We start from the raw sequence: 22,562 nt of genomic DNA, 5'->3' as shown, positions 1-22,562 counted from the left end.
CCCGTCCACACAGTGAAGCCCTTTAATTCGACTTAAAGGGCTCTTAAAATCGATTTCCTTACTCCACCCCTGACAAGTGGATTAGCGCTTAAATCGACGTTCCCAGCTCGAATTTGGGGTACTGTGGACACAATTCGATGGTATTGGCCTCCGGGAGCTATCCCAGAGTGCTCCATTCTGACCGCTCTGGACAGCACTCTCAACTCAGATGCACTGGCCAGGTAGACAGGAAAAGAACCGCGAACTTTTGAATCTCATTTCCTGTTTGGCCAGCGTGGCAAGCTGCAGGTGACCATGCAGAGCTCATCAGCACAGGTGACCATGATGGAGTCCCAGAATCGCAAAAGAGCTCCAGCATGGACCGAACGGGAGGTACGGGATCTGATCGCTGTTTGGGGAGAGGAATCCGTGCTATCAGAACTCCGTTCCAGTTTTCGAAATGCCAAAACCTTTGTGAAAATCTCCCAGGGCATGAAGGACAGAGGCCATAACAGGGACCCGAAGCAGTGCCGCGTGAAACTGAAGGAGCTGAGGCAAGCCTACCAGAAAACCAGAGAGGCGAACAGCCGCTCTGGGTCAGAGCCCCAAACATGCCGCTTCTATGATGAGCTGCATGCCATTTTAGGGGGTTCAGCCACCACTACCCCAGCCGTGTTGTTTGACTCCTTCAATGGAGATGGAGGCAATACGGAAGCAGGTTTTGGGGACGAAGAAGATGAGGAGGAGGAGGAGGAGGTTGTAGATGGCTCACAGCAAGCAAGCGGAGAAACCGGTTTTCCCGACAGCCAGGAACTGTTTCTCACCCTAGACCTGGAGCCAGTACCCCCCGAACCCACCCAAGGCTGCCTCCTGGACCCAGCAGGCGGAGAAGGGACCTCTGGTGAGTGTACCTTTTAAAATGCTATACATGGTTTAAAAGCAAGCATGTGAAAGGATTACTTTGCCCTGGCATTTGCGGTTCTCCTAGATGTAGTCCTAAAGCCTTTGCAAAAGGTTTCTGGGGAGGGCAGCCTTATTTCGTCCTTCATGGTAGGACACTTTTATCACTCCAGGCCAGTAACACATACTCGGGAATCACTGTAGAACAAAGCATTGCAGTGTATGTTTGCTGGCATTCAACCAAAATCCATTCTTTCTCTCTCTGTGTTATCCTCAGGAGAGTGAGATATAATTCATGGTCACCTGGTTGAAATAGGGTGCTTTTCTTCAGGGACACATTCCTGCTGGGCTGTTTGCCTGTGGCTGAACAGAAATGTTCCCCGCTGTTAGCCACGGGGAGGGGGGAGGGTTGAGGGGGTAGTCACGCGGTGGGAGGAGGCAAAATGCGACCTTGTAACGAAAGCACATGTGCTATGTATGTAATGTTAACAGCAAGGTTTACCCTGAAAGAGTGTAGCCACTGTTTTATAAAATGTGTGTTTTTAAATACCGCTGTCCCTTTTTTTTTCTCCACCAGCTGGATGTGTTTCAATGATCACAGGATCTTCTCCTTCCCAGAGGCTAGTGAAGCTTAGAAAGAAAAAAAAACGCACTCGAGATGAAATGTTCTCCGAGCTAATGCTGTCCTCCCACACTGACAGAGCACAGACGAATGCGTGGAGGCAAATAATGTCAGAGTGCAGGAAAGCACAAAATGACCGGGAGGAGAGGTGGAGGGCTGAAGAGAGTAAGTGGCGGGCAGAAGACAGGGCTGAAGCTCAAATGTCGCGGCAGCGTGATGAGAGAAGGCAGGATTCAATGCTGAGGCTGCTGCAGGACCAAACCAGAATGCTCCAGTGTATGGTTGAGCTGCAGCAAAGGCAGCTGGAGCACAGACTGCCACTGCTGCCCCTCTGTAACCAACCGCCTTTCTCCCCAAGTTCCATAGCCTCCACACCCAGACGCCCAAGAACGCGGTGGGGGGGCCTCCGGCCAACCAGCCACTCCACAACAGAGGATTGCCCAAAAAAAAGAAGGCTGTCATTCAATAAATTTTAAAGTTGTAAACTTTTGAAGTGCTGTGCTTAAAGTGCTGTGTGGCATTTTCCTTCCCTCCTCCACCACCCTTCCTGGGATACCTTGGTAGTCATCTCCCTATTTGTGTGATGAATGAATAACGAATGCATGACTGTGAAGCAGCAATGACTTTATTGCCTCTGCAAGCGGTGATTAAAGGGAGGAGGGGAGGGTGGTTAGCTTACAGGGAAGTAGAGTGAACCAAGGGGCGGGGGGTTTCATCAAGGAGAAACAAACAGAACTTTCACACTGTAGCCTGGCCAGTCATGAAACTGGTTTTCAAAGCTTCTCTGATGCGTACCGCGCCCTCCTGAGCTCTTCTAACCGCCCTGGTGTCTGGCTGCGCGTAACCAGCAGCTAGGCGATTTGCCTCAGCCTCCCACCCCGCCATAAACGTCTCCCCCTTACTCTCACAGATATTGTGGAGCACACAGCAAGCAGTAATAACAGTGGGAATATTGGTTTCGTTGAGGTCTAAGCGAGTCAGTAAACTGCGCCAGCGCGCCTTTAAACGTCCAAATGCACATTCTACCACCATTCTGCACTTGCTCAGCCTGTAGTTAAACAGCTCCTGACCACTGTCCAGGCTGCCTGTGTACGGCTTCATGAGCCATGGCATTAAGGGGTAGGCTGGGTCCCCAAGGATACATATAGGCATTTCAACATCCCCAACAGTTATTTTCTGGTCTGGGAAGAAAGTCCCTTCCTGCAGCTTTTGAAACAGACCAGAGTTCCTGAAGATGCGAGCATCATGCACCTTTCCCGGCCATCCCACGTTGATGTTGGTGAAACGTCCCTTGTGATCCACCAGAGCTTGCAGCACTATCGAAAAGTACCCCTTGCGGTTTATGTACTCGCCGGCTTGGTGCTCTGGTGCCAAGATAGGGATATGGGTTCCGTCTATAGCCCCACCACAGTTAGGGAATCCCATTGCAGCAAAGCCATTCACTATGACCTGCACATTTCCCAGGGTCACTACCCTTGATATCAGCAGATCTTTGATTGCGTGAGCTACTTGCATCACAGCAGCCCCCACAGTAGATTTGCCCACTCCAAATTGATTCCCAACTGACCGGTAGCTGTCTGGCGTTGCAAGCTTCCACAGGGCTATCGCCACTCGCTTCTCAACTGTGAGGGCTGCTCTCATCCTGGTATTCATGCGCTTCAGGGCAGGGGAAAGCAAGTCACAAAGTTCCATGAAAGTGCCCTTACGCATGCGAAAGTTTCGCAGCCACTGGGAATCGTCCCAGACCTGCAACACTATGCGGTCCCACCAGTCTGTGCTTGTTTCCCGAGCCCAGAATCGGCGTTCCACAGCATGAACCTGCCCCATTAGCACCATGATGCATGCATTGGCAGGGCCCATGCTTTCAGAGAAATCTGTGTCCATGTCCTGATCACTCACGGGACCGCGCTGACGTCGCCTCCTCGCCCGGTATCGCGTTGCCATGTTCTGGTGCTGCATATACTGCTGGATAATGCGTGTGGTGGTTGATGTGCTCCTAATTGCCAAAATGAGCTCAGCGGCCTCCATGCTTGCCTTGGTATGGCGTCCGCACAGAAAAAAGGCGCGGAACGATTGTCTGCCGTTGCTCTGACGGAGGGAGGGGCGACTGACGACACCGCTTACAGGGTTGGCTTCAGGGAGCTAAAATCAACAAAGGGTGTGCCTGTACATCAAGGAGTATTTCAGGCAGGACTGCACGGAGGGTTCCAATAAGAAATGGTGCACCAAAGTTATCGTTGTTATTGGAACAAGGAGGTTAGCCTGGCCTCTGATTGATACATGGCTAGATTAACCTCGCTGTGCCTTCTCTGTGACTGACTGCAGTGTGATCTAGACAGGGGAGGAGGAAAATGAGTACAAAACAAATCTGGTCTATTTCTTGTTCTGACCCACTCCATCTATCCTTTACATCTTTGGCTGGCAGCAGACAAAAAAGGCGCGAAATGATTGTCTGCCCTTGCTTTCACGGGGGGTGGGAGGGTGGGAACGGGGTCCTGACGATATGTACCCAGAACCACCCGCGACAATGTTTTAGCCCCATCAGGCATTGGGATATCAACCCAGAATTCCAATGGGCAGCGGAGACTGCGGGAACTGTGGGATAGCTACCCACAGTGCAACGCTCCGGAAGTCGACGCTTGCCTCGGTACTGTGGAAGCGCTCCGCCGAGTTAATGCACTTAATGCACTTAGAGCATTTTCTGTGGGGACACACACACTCGAATATATAAAACCGATTTCAAAAAAACCGACTTCTATAAATTCGACCTAATTTCGTAGTGTAGACATACCCTAAGAACAGAACCTCACACTGTCACAGTAAGAGAAGGACCTTACACTGGCAGACAGTGATTTTGATTCTTTCTTTTATACCTTTAACTAGCCAAGTGTTAAGAATACACCTAAATTCTTAAAGTATAGGCCTTTAGAGACAGGCCTGAATATCTATATCCTAACACAAATCCTCTCTAAAAATCTCTAGGCTGTATGTATAATCTTTCTTCCTTAATGTTTTAAAATAGACTATTTTGCCACCAGTCTTTTCCATTGAGCAAATGTTTTATTTTACTATTTATTCTAGGGTAACCAAAAGCACCTATTTTTGTTAAATATCTGTGCACCAGCCCGAAGAAGTTTACTAACCAACCTAAGATAACATAAGCAGAGTTAGGAGCCTGGTGTAGTTTATTCAAAGTCAAAGTAATTTAAAGCTATAATAGAAAAAGAATTTCCAGTGAGTGCAAGCATATTTGTCCTGTCCAATTCACATTCAAGAGCACACACAGAGATTTCCTAAGTAGACATGATAACCTACTTTGCTTTCTGTATGTAAACTGGAGTTGTCTGACTTAAAATGATTCTATAAATGCACTGTAGAAGGTGCACAGGTTTTCATATGGGATTTGTACAGGCAATTCAGTAATTTAGAACGTATTTGTACAGGGCTGCCTTAGGTTTCCTCAGTGTTGTAGAGAAATGTTGTAGTCTAATGATGATGATCCAATTACACCAAAATTGTGGATGCAGTACTGAGAGACCAAGTTTTTCCCTGCTGCAAAAACCTGAACAAGATGGACCTGGTGGAGATCACCGAGAGGAAAATTCTATGGTTATACTCAGTATTTTCAACAGATGATTCTGTCTGAAGAATCCACATGGAAACAGGCGAGATTCTGACCCCAGAAACTACAGATCTCATTCAGAAGACATGGCTGTCTGAATGTTTCCAAAAAGCCTCTTGTAACCCTCTCCCCATTCCCTTGTCAGTATGGCATCTCTACATTGACTATAATGATTGAATGGATTCCCCTTGGTTGTGGAAGTAAAAAATGTAGGTGAGCAAATGAGTCACACTCACTCCCTACAAACAGATCTCCAATCCTGAACACCATCTGGAGATAGGGCCGCAATGGTGACACTCCCCCACTCCACTCACCATGTATGGTGAATCCCTTCCTCACAGAGTTTTGAGATTAATTCATTCATGCTGAATGATTAATTATTCCTCTCTCCCCCCGCCCTCATTTTGAGTGATTGGGGAGGGGAAAATTCTCTTTTAGACAAAATTTTAAATTCTACACATGTCCTCTGCTCAGCCTTCATAACTTTAGAGGAAAATGGGTCACCTTTGGGTTTCATAAGATTAAACAAACACCTTCTTTAAAAATATGAAAGGGGCTTGTAGGGTTGCCAGGTGTCTGGTTTTCGACCGGAAAGCCCAGTCGAAAAGGGACCCTCGGGCTCCAGTGAGCACCACTGACTGGGCCGTTAAAAGTCCGGTCCGCTGTGCATCGGGGCTAAGGCAGGCTCTGTGCCTGCCATGGCTCCGCGCGGCTCCCAGAAGCAGCAGCAAGTCCCCCCTCCAGCTCTTATGCCCTGGGCAGCCATGGGGCTCTGCGTGCTGCCCCATCTGCAGGTGCTGTCTTCGTAATTCCCACTGTCCAGGAACTGGGGCCAATGAGCTGTAGGGGCAGTGCCTGTGGATGGGCAGTGTGCGGAGCTGCCTGGCCGTGCCTTCACGTAGGAGCAGGAAGGGGGACATGCCGTTGCTTCCGGGAGCTGCTTGAGGTAAGTGCCGCCCGGAGCCTGCCCCCCCGCCGCACCCAAACCCCTGCCCCAGCCCTGATCCCTCTCCCACCCTCCGAACGCCTTGATCCCAGCCCGGAGCCCCCTACTGCACCCCAAACACCTCATCCCCAGCCCCACTCCAGAGCCTGCACCCCGAGACGGAGACCTCACACTCCCCCCGTGCCCCAACCCTGATCTCTCTCCCGCCCTCCAAACCCCTCTGTCCCAGCTTTGCACCCTCCTATACCCCAAATCCCTCATCCCCAACCCCACACCAGAGCCCGCTCCCCCAGTCAGAGTCCTCATCCCCTCCAGCACTCCGAACCCCTCGGCCCCAGTCCAGAGCCTCCTCCCGCATTCTGAACCACTCAGCCCCAGCCCAGAGCTCCCTCCCACACTCCAAACCCCTCATTTCTGGTCCCACCCCAGAACCCATGCCCCCAGCTCAGAGCCCATACCCCCCCACCCCCTCGGCCTCAGCTCGGAGCCCCCTCCCGCATTCTGAACCTCTCAGTCCCAACCTGGAGGCCTCTCCCACACTCCAAACCTCTTGGCCCCAGCTTGTAGCTCCCTCCCACATTCCGAACCCCTTTGCCCCACCTCTGAATCCGCATCCCCACCTCAGCCCGGAGCCCCCTCCCATACTTCGAGCCCCTCAGTTCCACCTCCCAGCCCAGAGCACCCTCCTACACCCCAAACCTCTTATCCCTGGCCCCACCCCAGAGCCCGCACCCTCAGTCGGAGTCCTCACCCCTCTCCCGCATACCAATCCCCTGCCTAGTGAAAATGAGTGAATGAGTGAGAGTGGAGAGAGCGAACAACAGAGGGAGGGGTGGGTTATGACAGTTGGCAGTTTGGTGAAAGGTCCCACACTCACCTGCGGTGGGAAACGGAGTGCTGCGGCTGGGAGCTGGCGGAGTGGAGCGGGCTGGGCTGCTCCGCTTCCGCCACTGCCGGTGAATGCGGGGGGGAATCCCTTCCCCCAAACCACCTCCCCTGAGCGACACGGCTGGGGCTGGGGCCAGGGCAGCAGAGTGGGCTGCTCCTGGCCCCCTGCTAATCCCCCGGGCCACTCTGGGACTGTGGGGCCCCCAAAAGTGCCCCCACACAGCTCCTGTCTCCCAGACCTGGGGGAAAGGGGAGCCCCTGATCACCCCGAGACCCTTTGCCCCTTATCCAACCCCTGGGCACCGGCCCGGCACCCTTAACACGCTGGTTGGAGCTTTACCACATTGTATGCGAACCAGCATTATACTGGGTCACGTTATATAGGGGTAGAGGTGTACTTATAAATGTCTATAAATCTGGCCCTAGGTTTTTTGTTTTTTAAACTTTTTCAAAATACATGATGATTCTGAAACAGTGCAGGAATTGCAAACTTCACCCAAAAAGTACTAGAAATGGTTTTAACACAAACCATATCTTTAAATCCTTTCATATTGGAACTTGGATTTTTCCTGGCTTAAAGGTGACTGCAGGCAATGGTGCCCCTAAGCCACAGGCCCCGTGGAGTTGAACTTGGCAAGACATCAGATGTAAACAAATTACAACATGCAAAGAAATGGGAAATGGTGAAGATGCTTTCACATACATTTTCATAAAGGTTACTCCATTCAGGAAGGATATAAACAGATTATCTTAATGACATTGTGTACAAGATATTTGGAAACTAAATACTAGAAAATCTGATGACTTTTGCTGGAGAGTGATGTCACTGTCACCTAATCATCACCTTGGTAACTATTTTCCTATTACAATTTAGAACCCTGTCAACAAAGTCATTCAAGCCATTTCATAAAATGTTGTGCTCATTCAGTGAAGAGCCTGGCATGATTTTTTTTTTCAACTGGATACTGCGCCTGCTTTTGAAATTAAATTTTTCCCCTTGATACTAAACTAGAGATCACTCATGTTTCCAAGGGGTGTACAAACTTTGCTAACAGGTTGAACTAGACATTTTAAGAACAAAACATGCATATTCAACAAATGTTGACTTTACAAACAATCTTACAGCCTCAAAAAGGCAGTGACTTTCCATCAGCTGAAAAGTGTAAATGCAAAATACACACCACATGCACAATTTCTATAAAAAGAATTCTATAAAACCCCACAAGAGATTAAAAAAATGTCACCTCAGTGATGCAACAGTTTTCAGACAACTCTATGTGCCCGTACATAACTCACAGTAACTGAGCATGTAGGAATGTATATTGCACTTTTAGCATGAACTACAGATTGTGGATGTATATCACAACCTCAGCAACAAATACAAAACACTAACTCAGAGAAGTTACATTAGTAGGTCACGTGACATTCATTTTAATATATGTTAAAGAGAACTAATATCCTTCCTGATTTTTTCTATGCAGTTAAATAAAAATTTTATTAGCATATTTTTACATTAGGTTTTTATAGTTATGTATTTTACATATATATAAATAAATTTCTCCAGTTAAGTAACAAGATTTCCTTCCATTAAAATAAATTTCCAATATAACATGCAGCTGAATTAGGAATTAGGTTGCATATCCTTTTCACCATTAACAATGGAGCTCTAAGACATATTAGGTCAGCCAGACATTTATAGAACTATGTTAAAAAAAAAAAAAAAAAGCCTTTAATTGCAAGTTGTTTTATAAAATCAGCTCTGGAAGATGTAAATGTTCTAAGCTCCATGCGACTTCCAAAACAAAATAAATATTTATGAAAGTTCTTTCAGCAAGTTCATTTACCAGCTGGTATTTCTCTATATAGAACATCTATATAGGATCTGGATGACCTTGTAAACTGGAGTAATAGGAATAGGATGAAATTTAATAGTGAGAAGTGTAAGGTCATGCATTTAGGGATTAATAACAAGAATTTTAGTTATAAGCTAGGGACGCATCAACTAGAAGTAACGGAGGAGGAAAAGGACCTTGGAGTATTGGTTGATCATAGGTTGACTATGAGCTGCCAATGTGATATGGCTGTGAAAAAAGCTAATGTCGTCTTGGGATGCATCAGGAGAGGTATTTCCAGTAGGGATAAGGAGGTTTTAGTACCGTTATATAAGGCACTGGTGAGACCTCACCTGGAATACTGTGTGCAGTTCTGGTCTCCCATGTTTAAGAAGGATGAATTCAAACTGGAACAGGTACAGAGAAGGGCTACTAGGATGATCCGAGGAATGGAAAACTTGTCTTATGAAAGGAGACTCAGGGAGCTTGGCTTGTTTAGCCTAACTAAAAGAAGGTTGAGGGGAGATATGATTGCTCTCTATAAATATATCAGAGGGATAAATACCAGAGAGGGAGAGGAATTATTTAAACTCAATACCAATGTGGACACAAGAACAAATGGATATAAACTGGCCACTAGGAAATTTAGATTAGAAATTAGACGAAGGTTTCTAACCATCAGAGGAGTGAAGTTTTGGAATAGCCTTCCGAGGGAAGTAGTGGGGGCAAAAGATCTATCTTGCTTTAAGATTAAACTCGATAAGTTTATGGAGGAGATGGTATGATGGGATAACATGGTTTTGGTAATTAAATATTCATGGTAAATAGGCCCAATGGCCTGTGATGGGTTTTTAGATGGGGTAAGATCCAAGTTACCCGGGAAAGAATTTTCTGTAGTATCTGGCTGATGAATCTTGCCCATATGCTCAGGGTTTAGCTGATCGCCATATTTGGGGTCGGGAAGGAATTTTCCTCCAGGGCAGATTGGAAGGCCCTGGAGGTTTTTCGCCTTCCTCTGTAGCATGGGGCACGGGTCACTTGCTGGAGGATTCTCTGCTCCTTGAGGTCTTCAAACTACAATTTGAGGACTTCAATAGCACAGATATAGGTGTGAGGTCTTTTTTAGGAGTGGTGGGTGAAATTCTGTGGCCTGCATTGTGCAGGAGGTCAGACTAGATGATCATAATGGTCCCTTCTGACCTAAATATCTATGAATCTATGAATCTACACCATCTTGTGGAGAAGAAAGGTAAAGTAAGAAATCTCTAAAAACTCAAACTGATACCAAGAGCTGTTTTAAAACTTACTAAAACAATACAAAATATTTACATTTCAGAATAGATAGAATTAAACCATTATAATCTGTACATTTCATAAAACATCCAAAAAGCAAGCTAACAGCAACCTCCCATCATGACAATTTAGTGTCATAAGCATTTGTCTTTGTAGATGGGGAATGAGAGAACACAAGATTTGTATAGGATAGCTGCAGAACAAACCTCAAGTCTTCTTATCTTAGAAAATGACAAACATGAAAATCAGTGACAAAACTTAGATCTAACTGATTTAAGACAAATTTTTGCATTAAGAGAAATAAAGCTAACACAAAAAGTATGACTCCAAACTTCTGAAAAACAGCCCTGCATAACTGAATTACCAGTATCTTAATAACTACAGCAACATTTTAAATAGTAAATGTTTTAAGAAGGTACTGCAATGTCAAAACTCCCAACCCTTTACAATAAACCTTCCAGATTTGTTTTAGATGAAATAGCTTCCAAATAAATTCAATATATAAAATACGATTTTGATTAAGGGCTGTTACTATAAGGGCTGTTACTATATTTAAGAGTAAACTGAAAATGCAACTGTACTTTCAATAATAAAAATGAAGTTTATTCTCCTACCAGTACGTCATGCACTAAGGCCTGGTATGTCCAAGTATGGTGTAGAGGAGTTGCTAAATCTATGTTTCTGTCAACAAGGACTAACAAAGGCCTTTGGAAGCTGTAAATAAAAGACATTTTGTCAGTAACTCTTTATACATATTTGGAGGAGTCTCTCAGTCTCTTCAGAAATATCACAGATATTCTTTGCAGTTTTTCTGTACACTGCCAATCTCTTTAAAATCAGTGACCTCACACCTTAGTGATTCAGGGGCCAAATTAGCAATCAGCATTACCCAAAAGAGTAACAGTATTGTGAATTCATTGTTTCATTTACTATGGTACTACATATTCATATTTAAACAATATGACAGGGGAAATATTTTGTTTATATATATTATTCTCACAGCAAAATGACTGACCAAATATTATTTTATCAACTACAATTGGTTAATAACACAGTAAAAGCATCCTGATTGGTTAATAATTTAGACTGGTTAATAATTAAATCACAGTGTTTTAATACCATGTGCTGCAAAGAGCCACAGGAGACACACTGAACAGCCACTTACAACTCGGGAGCCTGAGTCTGAGTATCACTGCTTTAAATATTATTCTGCAAATTGTATGTACTACCATGCTGAATTTACAACTTTAGGGAGTTTGCCTTGGGACATAATTAACTGAGAGAATTCACAAAGATAAGATTGAGACCAAGAAATCAGCAATATTAAAAAAAAGACTGAAAGTTACATTAAATTCTCATCATCCATATAAAAGCCCAAAGACATATAAACCTTCATATTTCAGGGCAAAAGCCAAATCCTAATTGGCAGGTATTAGAAAGAAACTTCCTGTTTAGGCAGATTATTCCATAATTTTCTGTTACAGAGTTTGTTTCACCTTCCTCTGAAGCATGTTGGAGATGGCCACTGCCAAAAATGGGATACTGATTAGATAGACATGGGTCTGATGTGATAAGGCAACTCTCACGCTTCTGTTATAACTAAAGAGCTACCACACACAATTTTAAATCCAAGTCAAATAACCAACACCGACCAGCCTTCTTAGTTAATAGCTTAGTTACACAGATTCATGACTGATTATTGAATAGAGACTGTATTAGTATCAATGGGTGATAATCACCTTCTAGCAATGGACATTAATAAAATATTCAGGATGATTAGATTAGATTTGTCAGCAGCTTATGAAATTATTGACTCGTCCACGGAAAGTGGTGAGGTGGACGGATGAAATAGTTTGGGTGGGTTTGGTTCTTCTGAAAAAGATTCTAGGAGTAGTACTGAATCACTGCTTGTGCCCCATGCCCCAAAAGGAACCTCACATCTGCAGTCTCTCTCTCGGGGGCCCATCATGCCACCTCTCCTGTTTGATTTGTACGTGAAGCCACAAAGAGCTTATGGCTTACATTGTCATCAACATGCTGATACTCAACTCCGAGTAAAATTTTCAAAAGTGCCTAAGTAGATTAGGAAAAATCAGTGAGATTTAAACTCCTAAAAGGGTGTTTTTTCCTACTTCTGAAAAGGGGACTGTCACGGTTCCTCCCCCACTCTGAACTCTAGGGTACAGATGTGGGGACCTGCATGAAAAACCTCCTAAGCTTATCTTTACCAGCTTAGGTCAAAACTTCCCCAAGGTACAAAATATTACACCTTGGACTGGCCGCTACCACCACCAAACTAATACTGGTTACTGGGGAAGAGCTGTTTGGACGCGTCCTTCCCCCCAAAATACTTCCCAAAACCTTGCACCCCACTTCCTGGACAAGGTTTGGTAAAAAGCCTCACCAATTTGCCTAGGTGACTACAGACCCAGACCCTTGGATCTTAAGAATAATGAACAATCCTCCCAACACTTGCACCCCCCCTTTCCTGGGAAATGTTGGATAAAAAGCCTCACCAATTTGCATAGGTGACCACAGACCCAAACCCTTGGATCTGAGAACAATGAAAAAGCATTCAGTGTTTTACAAGAAGACTTTTAATAAAAAATAGAAGTAAATAGAAATAAAGAAATCCCCCCTGTAAAATCAGGATGGTAGATATCTTACAGGGTAATTAGATTCAAAAACATAGAGAACCCCTCTAGGCAAAACCTTAAGTTACAAAAAAGATACACAGACAGAAGTAGTTATTCTATTCAGCACAATTCTTTTCTCAGCCATTTAAAGAAATCATAATCTAACACATACCTAGCTAGATTACTTACTAAAAGTTCTAAGACTCCATTCCTGTTCTGTCCCTGGCCAAGACGACTACAGACAGACCCAGACCCTTTGTTTCTCTCCCTCCTCCCAGCTTTTGAAAGTATCTTGTCTCCTCATTGGTCATTTTGGTCAGGTGCCAGCGAGGTTACCTTTAGCTTCTTAACCCTTTACAGGTGAGAGGAGCTTTCCCCTGGCCAGGAGGGATTTCAAAGGGGTTTACCCTTCCCTTTATATTTATGACAGGGACTTCAGCACTTTTTGAACGTTTTATCCCATCTCCTTTTCAATGAACCCAAATACTATCATTTCATTACTCTCCAAGGGTCTGAAGACTAAGCTACAAACTCTGCCACGTCACTGTTTACTCTTTTCCCATCTCATTTATGAATATTTCTTCCATGTTAAAATGAATTACGTATTTGAGGGCCAGATCCTGCACAAATTTGTGTGCTGTATAAGCCAGTGCATAGTGGATTTGCAAGCCACATACAAGAGAACAGGCTTCTACAAAGGCATAGCCTATATCACAATGCACTCCAGCTTATCCCCTACATATCATGCCGTTGTTTCCCAGCACATAAAAAGATACAGTGTGTGCACTGTGACTAGATTAACATATCAGTAATTCACATCCTTGTCAATAAGGTAAGAGGTGTAACAACCATCATCAATCAAAAGCAGTTAATACAACTGCTGTATTAGGGACAGGAGAATGAGGAGCCAGGGCAGACAGGTCAGAGTAGACCAGTGGACCCAGAGCAATGTGCCACTACGAGCAATAAGCCTACCTAACTGAAAGACAGTTATTGTTCTGTTAGTAAGAGGTATCTTATGTCTGTGAAAGGCAATGCAAGATGCTTTGTATCACCAGCCCAATGATACATACAGTATGAGGGCACCAAACAGAAGCAGCCTCACCACACAGTCCCAGAAGGTCATAGGGATAAACAGACATGGAAAGTGGTGATCCTCACAGTCCCACAGGGGTAGGTAAAAGAGTAGTGGAAGAGAATGGTAGTTGCCAAACCCCCTCCCGGCCCTCCAACGAACGTAAATTCACGTTGTTGGTAATGATCTTTAAAGGCTTTAATAATCCTGGACTGGGATATTAGAGAGACCGTTTCACTCCATACCTGCCCTGTGGCAATTAGGATTAGCTGGGAAGAACTTGCTGTTTGTTTGTGAGGCTGAAGTAACCAAGACCAATGGCAGGACTCTCTGAGAGAGTTAGTCTGCCTTTTTTATTACCGACTAAATAAAAGGAAGGTTTTGAATATGTCTGAAAGCAACACACCATTCATTCTCATTCTGTAAGTTGATATAGTAGATATTTTTGCAGTATATTTGATTTTTCTGGGTCTACAGTTGAACAAAATGTTTGTCTTCTTTAATTATAAGAAAGTTTTTAGCTCAGGATCTGAGGGCTACATTCTGTCTACCCATAGTGTTTAATCTGATGGGGGTTTTGTTCTATTAATATGAACTGACATTTATTTTCCTTAATATTTCTGAAGACTTCATAAAAGCAAGTTACTCTCAGGCATGAACCACGTCTTTGCCTGTGTCTGTACAATGTCTAGCTCAAGAGTCCAAGCCAAATGGGGCCTTTTAGTGTTACTGCAACAAATATATAAAAATAATGCAAAATAACTGTAGCACACTACCTGAATTGTCCAGCCCCAAGTGTGTCACCTGTGAAAAGACTGTTTCTGGCATCTCTGAGGTTCTCTCGGAGTTTCTTATCTAGTTTCTAAAAAGCAAAGCATCTTTTTACACATCGGTGAGGTTAGCGATTCTCTCAACCAGTTTGTACAATGGACAAAGTTTAAGACAGATGAGCTTTTGCTGATGTCAAGACAACAATTTTCCAAATTTTAGTTTTTCTAATAGTCATGCTACTGCTTAAGTCACACTAACTTACTTTGGACACAGTTTCTCTTACTTGCCATATTGCTATCTTGACAGTTCTGGGCAAATTCCTGATTTTCCAGACAATCCAAGTCCATCTTTAGTGGAGTGTCTGTCTCTCTCTCTCTAAGCACATATTAGTTAGATTAAAAAAAAAAAATTAAGAGAATCATGCAAGTTTCAAAGTCAGGCACTTGAAAGATAGACAATGCTGGATTTATGGTTACTCATGTGAACTGAGTTCTGCCTCCTTTGTGTCCAGCTTGTGCACTGAATGAGGCAAGGGTCCAGTGGAAAAAATGTGATTATGTAATTAAAGCCTGTATCATAATGCATATGCACAAGGGGAAGAATTAAGGCTGTACTGACAACTGTAAATATGGCATTTCCCAGCTTTCAAATGCCAGGTGTTCCCACTACAGTCTGCTACATTGTTATTGTTTTGCATTCTGCCAAAAGTTTTCCTAAGGACTGGAAGCGAGAGAAGGGAAATGATGATTTTAAAAAGAAAAGGAGGACTTGTGGCACCTTAGAGACTAACAAATTTATTTGAGCATAAGCTTTCGTGAGCTACAGCTCTCTTCATCGGATACATTCAGTGGAAAAACTAGTTCAGTTACCATTAAATTTTATATTCTATGAAAAAAATCACATCTCTAATCTGATGTCATTAAAGAGGTAAAAAATTGTAACTGTAGTCTTGTAAAACATTTCAGATGTGCTATTGACTAAGTAACTAAAAACAACAGTGTTTTGTTTTGTTGTCTTTCCAGCAGTCTCTAAACTGGAGTCAGAAATTCTACAACACTCCCTTTGTTGTTTTGGGAGTTATTTGGATCTCTCCCTTTTCCCATCCCTCCCCCCCATTTGTTTTTGTTTCATTTTTTTAAAAAGGAGGAGACAGACATAAGCAGTCAAGTAACCTAGGTTCCCATTCATAGACCTGAGGGGAAGACTGCTGCAGTGAGGCGTTAGATATCTGGGGCCAGCTCCAGGAGGAAGCTTGCAGAGGTGGCTTCAGCTGTCAAGGAGGTAATGAGGGAAAAGGTCTGGCCAAAGGAAAGGAGAGACTAAAAGACCCATTCATCTTCTTTATATGTACAGGATATGGGAAACCCAAAGAATTCAGCATAGGCCACTGCAGCTGCTTCATCACTCACGGTTGTCAAACTAAGGAAGAGTGAATCCTATAAGTCTGACAGCATACCATAACAATTCTCACTATGCCAGCATTTGCTGCATTGGCACATTTGGTGAGTCATATTTTAAGGTTGAAGCTGCTATTATTTCCATTCACATGGGAAAGATTCCTATTGCCCTGTCTTAGCAGGATTTTGAAAGGCTGTTTTAGTCATTTATTCTCCATAGACTTTTCATAGCCAAATGCAGATAAAATATTTTTTCTACATAATTTTAACATTATTTATAATAATGTGTCTAATTAGGTCATATAAGCCATATTTAGATAAGGATAATTGTAGCTGAAATTAAAATTATATCAGCTTAAAGGGACAAATCTTTCCCATTACTAAGCAATATTGCAGTAAGTAAAGGAGACTTTCTCTAAACATTTATTAACAAAGCAATTATCTACTGTACTCATTCTCCAATTACCTTTGCTTACTATTAGCACATTCCCAATTTACATACACCAAAATACTTCGTTCTACGATCATTGCACAAATTCTGATGGGATCCAGAGATCCAAACAAGCACATAAAAACTACAACCATTAACTAAAAAGTACGACTACAATTATTTACACAAGCATTTTACACAATGCTAACTACCATCTGACAGAGCAGGCAGGGACACGTTCCTAGGGTGCTATGTCTAGTGGAAAAGGAGAAGATGAGGGACATTTTGCGCTGGAGAGACATGTGCACCTCCACCCATTGGAGTCTGCTTTCTAAAGATTCTGTGTCTGTGTGACTAGTCACACAACTTCTACAATGAGGCTCTGTGGAAGCAATGTCAGGAAGGAGAACCGTGGCCATTTTCTTTCAGTTTTCCTCTCTGATGTTAAATGTTCAGGGTTGTAAAAAATAAAAATAAAATGCTATTAGGACATTTATTTGAAACAATCATATATTTAGTCTTACCACTGCCACCATTTCTGCTGCAGTTCCTCTTGAGCATCTGATTATAGGAATAGCTCCTATTAAAAGATACATTGACCTCTATTTACATTATAATTTCCAGGTCATAAATAATTATACTGCCAAGTTGTGATTTTTATTTTTTAAAGTAAATGATTTGGGGTGCCAAATTTTCAAAACACGCTTCTAAACTGTATATAAAGTATGGCTCTAGTAGTCACTAACCATGAGATCACAAAAAATGGTTTATATCAATACATTTAAACAAAGTATTATAAAAACATAGTAAGAATGATAAATACTTAAAATCATGTTATAAATATATATTAGCAGTACATTGAGAGTTACAGGAATTGCCAGCTAAAATAGTCAAAAAACCCCTGTTCTCTTACCTATCCCACATGCAAATATTAAAAGTTGGGGTGCCAAGCTATTAAAAATATTAATCACACGATTAATCGCACTGTTAAAGAATAATAGAATACCATTTATTTAAATGTTTTTGGGTGTTTTATACATTTTCAAATATATTGATTTCAATTACCACACAGAATACAAAGTGTACAGTGTTCACTTTATATTATTTTTTATTACAAATATTTGCACAGTAAAAAACAAAAGAAATGGTATTTTTCAATTAACCTAATACAAATAATGTAGTGCAATCTCTTTAACATAAAAGTTGAACTTTCAAATGTAGAATTATGTACAAAAATATAACTGCACTCAAAAATAAAACATTGTAAAACTTTAGAGCCTACAAGTCCACTCAGTCCTAGGTCTTGTTCAGCCAATCACTCAGACAAATGAGTTTGTTTACATTTGCAGGAGATAATGCTGCTTGCTTCTTGTTTACAATGTCACCTGAAAGTGACAACAGGTGTTTGCATGGCACTGTTGTAGCCGGCGCCACAAGATATTTACGTGCCAGATCCATTAAAGATTCATACGTCCCTGCATGCTTCAACCACCCTTGCAGAGGACATGCGTCCATGCTATGATGGGTTCTGCTCGATAGCGATCCAAAGCAGTGCAGACTGATGCATATTCATTTTCAACATATGAGTCAGATGCCACCAACAGAAGGTTGATTTTCTTTTTTGGTGGTTCAGTTCTGTAGTTTCCACATCGGAGTGTTGCTCTTTTAAGACTTCTGAAAACATGCTCCATACCTCATCCCTCTCAGATTCTTAAATCTTGGGTCGAGTGCTGTAGCTATCTTTAGAAATCTCACATTGGTACCTTCTTTGAGTTTTGTCAAATCTGCAGTGAAAGTGTTCTTAAAACGAACAACATATGCTGGGTCATCGTCCAAGATTGCTATAACATGAAATATATTGCAGAATGTGGGTAAAACAGAGCAGAAGACATACAATTCTCTCCCAAGGAGTTCAGTCACAAATTTAATTAACATATTATTTTTTTAACAAGTGTCATCAGCATAGACGCATGCCCTCTGGAATGGTGGCCAAAGCATAAAGGGGCATACAAATGTTTAGCGTATCTGGCACTTAAATACCTTGCAATGATGGCTACAAAACTGCCATGTGAACAACTGTTCTCACTTCCAGGTGACATTGTAAATAAGAAGCGTAAATAAGAATTATGTCCTGTAAATGTAAACAGACATATTTGTCTTCGCGACTGGCTGAACAAGAACTAGGACTGAGTGGACTTGTAGGTGCTGAAATTTTACATTGCACTCAAAAAACAAAACAGTTACATAACAAAAAAAAAATCTACATTTGTAAGTTGCACTTTCATGATAAATAGATTGCACTACATTACTTGTATGAGGTGAATTGAAAAATACTATTTCTTTGCTTATCATTTTTACAGTGCAAATATTTGTAATAAAAATAATAATAATAATAATAAAATAATAATAAAAATAATAATAATATGAAGTGAGAACTATACACTTTGTATTCTGTGTTGTAATTGAAATCAACATATTTGAAAATGAAGAAAAACATCCAAAAATATAATAAACTTCAATTGGTATTAACAGTGCAATTAAAAGTGCGATTAATCGCAATTTTTTTACTCAGGATTACTTTTTTTTGAGTTATCGCATGAGTTAACTGCAATTAATCAACAGCCCTAATTCAAAGTTAAGAAATTTTAAAATATAATTTACATTATTTATGCTGTTTATTTACTTTTTCATTTCTCGCTGATTAGACAATCAAATAGATTAATCAAGTTTGCTTTTGCTTGGTTGTTTTTGCTTTTGATGCTCAGGGTCTCTTCCATTATGACAATACTGCTAGATCTGGGTTGCAAATCATTGCAGGGGAATATTTATTTATTAAAATAAATTTTTCATTGGAATTTCAGGCTTCACCTGTCATATACTGAATTTTTAAATACATGTAATTTGAAACGCTGAAGATTCAAGGGGCTCTGTAAGATACATTTTACTTCTTGCCACAGAAACTAAGGCATTCAACAGGTTCTAAGGATCCTTCTAATTCTCTGAGTGCCCTGGGGGCTGCTAAACTCTCCTCCTCAAGAAGTTACAATTTTAGGCACTGAAAAGGGAAGTAAATCTGAGAGCTGTCAATTAGCACTTCAGTGCTTATAATTTTAAGCATGTTAAATTTTACTCACTTAGTTGCTATTAAAATGGACATGTACACTTTTCAATAATTTCTCTGACAGTTATCCAACCATTAATGAAAAACATTGATAATATCTTGTATGCTATCTAACAAAAACTTGTTTATCAGCAAAAACCCTGACAATCTCTCAAAATCTCAGAATAAGAGACATTTTATTTTGTTGGTTGTCATCAAGATTGGTTGTTTGTCATGGCAAAAAATGACAGCAATTTTATTGTAAGAAAAGGAGAAGTAATGGAACAACATATCCTTTATTTTACAATATGAATTATTTAATATTTTCATAAAATTAAAAACACTCCATGACCAAGCTAGTTATGGTGTTACTGACCATGAACTTTTATGAAAAATATTAAGGGTGGGAATTTCAAAATTATTCAGCATTCACTCAGCTCTGTTCCTAATTAAGCAGTTTTCAGCATGAAGCACTGAAGCAGGAGCATTTTTACCACTGACTTAAACAGCAGCAGACTTATGCCAACAATAAGCACTTTTGAAAAGCCCACCTTAAAAGTCATGGTTTGTGTTACAGATGTCATGACTGTGACAAACAGAGAGGTTTAGAAACAGTTTTAAAAATCTACAGTAGACTATGAAATCCTCTTCTATCACCTTTACAATCACAAACTCTGTGTAGGACATGACTGAAATAATAAGGTAAAGGTTGTTGTGAACTATGAGTTTGAGTTAAAAGAATATCCAGTTTTCAGTGAAAAATATTAAACTAACACCTTGCACTTCCTATAGCACCTTTCATCCAAGGATCTCAAGACAAAATTTTTCAGACACTAAGACTCCACTCTTATAATGGGAATTACTGCCTATTCAACAGTGTTTTCAGAGCAAAACCCAGGCCTAGTGACTGGCCAAAACTTACATATCAAACAGAATCCAGGGGTCTTGCATTGACCCTACTTCCTCTCACAGGCTGCATATGTGGAAGTTTAGAGACTTACAATATGTAATTAAAAATGCAGATCTCTTAGAAGGAACAGCGCATTGAGAAATATACCGGAACTTGTAAACTTACCAAGTGTAACAAAAAAGCAGAAGAGACTATCAACCACAGTGTCCATAATGGCCTCCATTTCAGTGTCCATTATATCTGGTCTGTTAATGGCTAAAACATTGTAAAATAAAGAAAAAAAAGTGGAGTTACAGTCTAAAACTAATATAAAACACAGTGAGGAAATCTCCTACAGCAGCCAAGCAGTGACTCTCAGTCATCAACACTGAAGAAGTGACCAAAGTAAGAAAGCTGTGATGAAGGCCCCACTTAATGCTTCCACTCCTGTTCCCAATTAATTTTTTAAAGTCACGAATAATGGAAAAACATGAAGAAGAAATTAGTTTTACTGATTAGAGCAAAACCAACACTGTGCAATCTTCTTCCACATATCTTACAATACATGTCAACCCTGACCTTACCCTATTACTACCGCAGCTATGGGTGGAGATGGAGAATCAAGACAATGCGTGTGGTGATTTTGGACTAACATCCACTTGGAAACCAGCTTCCTGAGGTGGAACACACTGTGCTATCTAGAGAATAAAAATTCTGTATCTGTACAGATATTACAATATGTTATTTTATATATTAAGAAAGTTCCAAACTCAATGATCTGTAACATATATAATAATTACTCCATTAATGGTTTAAAAAATATTTTGCTATCAATGACAACCTGCATGCAAATCTTCTGATCCAGGAATAATTCCAAAGTATTTTATAATATAGATAGGGAGATACACAGAGTTTGTGTGTGTAAAACCTTCCCTATAGCTGCTCTACTATAGCGTAATACATTTTATCTTTAACTAATATTTCTGATTCTAATAAAACAGTATTAGACAAGCTTGGCTATCAACTTCTGTTTATTTAGAACATTGTGGTAACAATCATCATTTTACACAACAAACCTAAGTTGGTTACGTATACACTTTTTTTTTCTTTTTGGTGGGGCAGGAAAAGATTGTGAAGTTAGTTTACTCTAGGTTCATCATATCTTAATTGAAATCTACAGAATATTACAGCATTTGAATTTTGAAAAATGAATTTGTTTAGAAAGGAAGCAAAAAATTGGGTGGACCCATTCTAACAAGTTGATAGGGGAAAGTATTTAATGACTGGTTATTGCTTAGAAGACTGGTAATTGCTGTCATAATTAGAAAACTATCCTCTCTCTGATCTCCCAGCCTCCTTAGTAGATCGCTGGTAAAATAAAAAAGGCAGGGATCAAACATCTGCACCTCAGATTTTTAGGTGCTTCTGTTCAAGAAGTTATGTTCTCCATGGCTAATACTTGAATAAATATGCAGCATGCACCCATGTACAAAACTAATGAAGAGTGACTCTAAAAACTGACAGGTTTCAGAGTAGCAGCCATGTTAGTCTGTATCCGCAAAAAGAAAAGGAGTACTTGTGCACCTTAGAGACTAACCAATTTATTTGAGCATAAGCTTTCGAGAGCTACAGCTCACTTCATTGGATGCATTCAGTGGAAAATACAGTGAAACTCATCACTTCATCGGATGCATGCTTATGCTCAAATAAATTTGTTAGTCTCTAAGGTGCCATAAGTACTCCTTTTCTTTCTAAAGACTGACTTGTTAGCCAATTTCTATTCTGGTTCCAACTCACTACATTCTGGAATAAGAACGTCTATACAAGGAGTTATTCAAGAATACCTGTTCCTGAATAACTCCATGTGTAAATAAGCCCTGTGAGTGTGTACAAACCTATAGTAGTAGGTTTTTCTATTTGGAGCACTAATTTCAATTTTTTTTTTTTTAGAACTGTACAATATTCTTAAAAATGTTTACGTTTAAGACAGTACTCTTCCGCCACTAAAAAAACATATACAGTAACTCCTCACTTAAAGTTGTTCCAGTTAATGTTGTTTCATTGCTGATCAATTAGAGAACATGCTCGTTTAAAGTTGTGCAATGCTCCCTTATAAGGTTGTTTGGCTGCCGCCTGCTTTGTCTACTGCTTTCAGGAAGAGCAGCCCATTGGAGCTACCTGG

General features: G+C 41.3%; 2 protein-coding genes across 2 annotated transcripts in view; one reads left to right on the top strand and one right to left on the bottom strand.

Annotated features, from left to right (window-relative positions):
* Positions 1-22,562, bottom strand: part of SCFD1 (sec1 family domain containing 1) — a 129,432-nt gene that overhangs the window by 94,567 nt on the left and 12,303 nt on the right. Inside the window, exons 7-10 of the mRNA XM_084631464.1 lie at positions 20,567-20,656; positions 16,916-16,971; positions 14,570-14,655; positions 10,697-10,796 (exon numbers count right to left, since the gene is read on the bottom strand). Of these exons, the coding sequence (XP_084487590.1) occupies positions 10,697-10,796; positions 14,570-14,655; positions 16,916-16,971; positions 20,567-20,656 (332 nt within the window). The remainder of the gene's footprint in view (positions 1-10,696; positions 10,797-14,569; positions 14,656-16,915; positions 16,972-20,566; positions 20,657-22,562) is intronic.
* On the top strand, positions 132-5,137 carry LOC311522591 (uncharacterized protein; the record flags this gene model as incomplete). Its single annotated transcript, XM_084632064.1, has 3 exons — positions 132-880; positions 1,457-1,895; positions 5,029-5,137. The coding sequence occupies exons 1-3, from the start codon at positions 295-297 to the stop codon at positions 5,135-5,137; spliced, it is 1,134 nt and encodes a 377-aa protein (XP_084488190.1). The 5' UTR covers positions 132-294.

The sequence above is a fragment of the Lepidochelys olivacea genome, assembly GCF_965140295.1.
Source record: "Lepidochelys olivacea isolate rLepOli2 genome assembly, chromosome: 6".
NCBI classification, from domain to species: domain Eukaryota; kingdom Metazoa; phylum Chordata; order Testudines; family Cheloniidae; genus Lepidochelys; species Lepidochelys olivacea.
The sequence above is the reverse complement of the archived record's forward strand: the minus strand, read 5'-3'. Positions and strand labels throughout refer to the sequence as shown.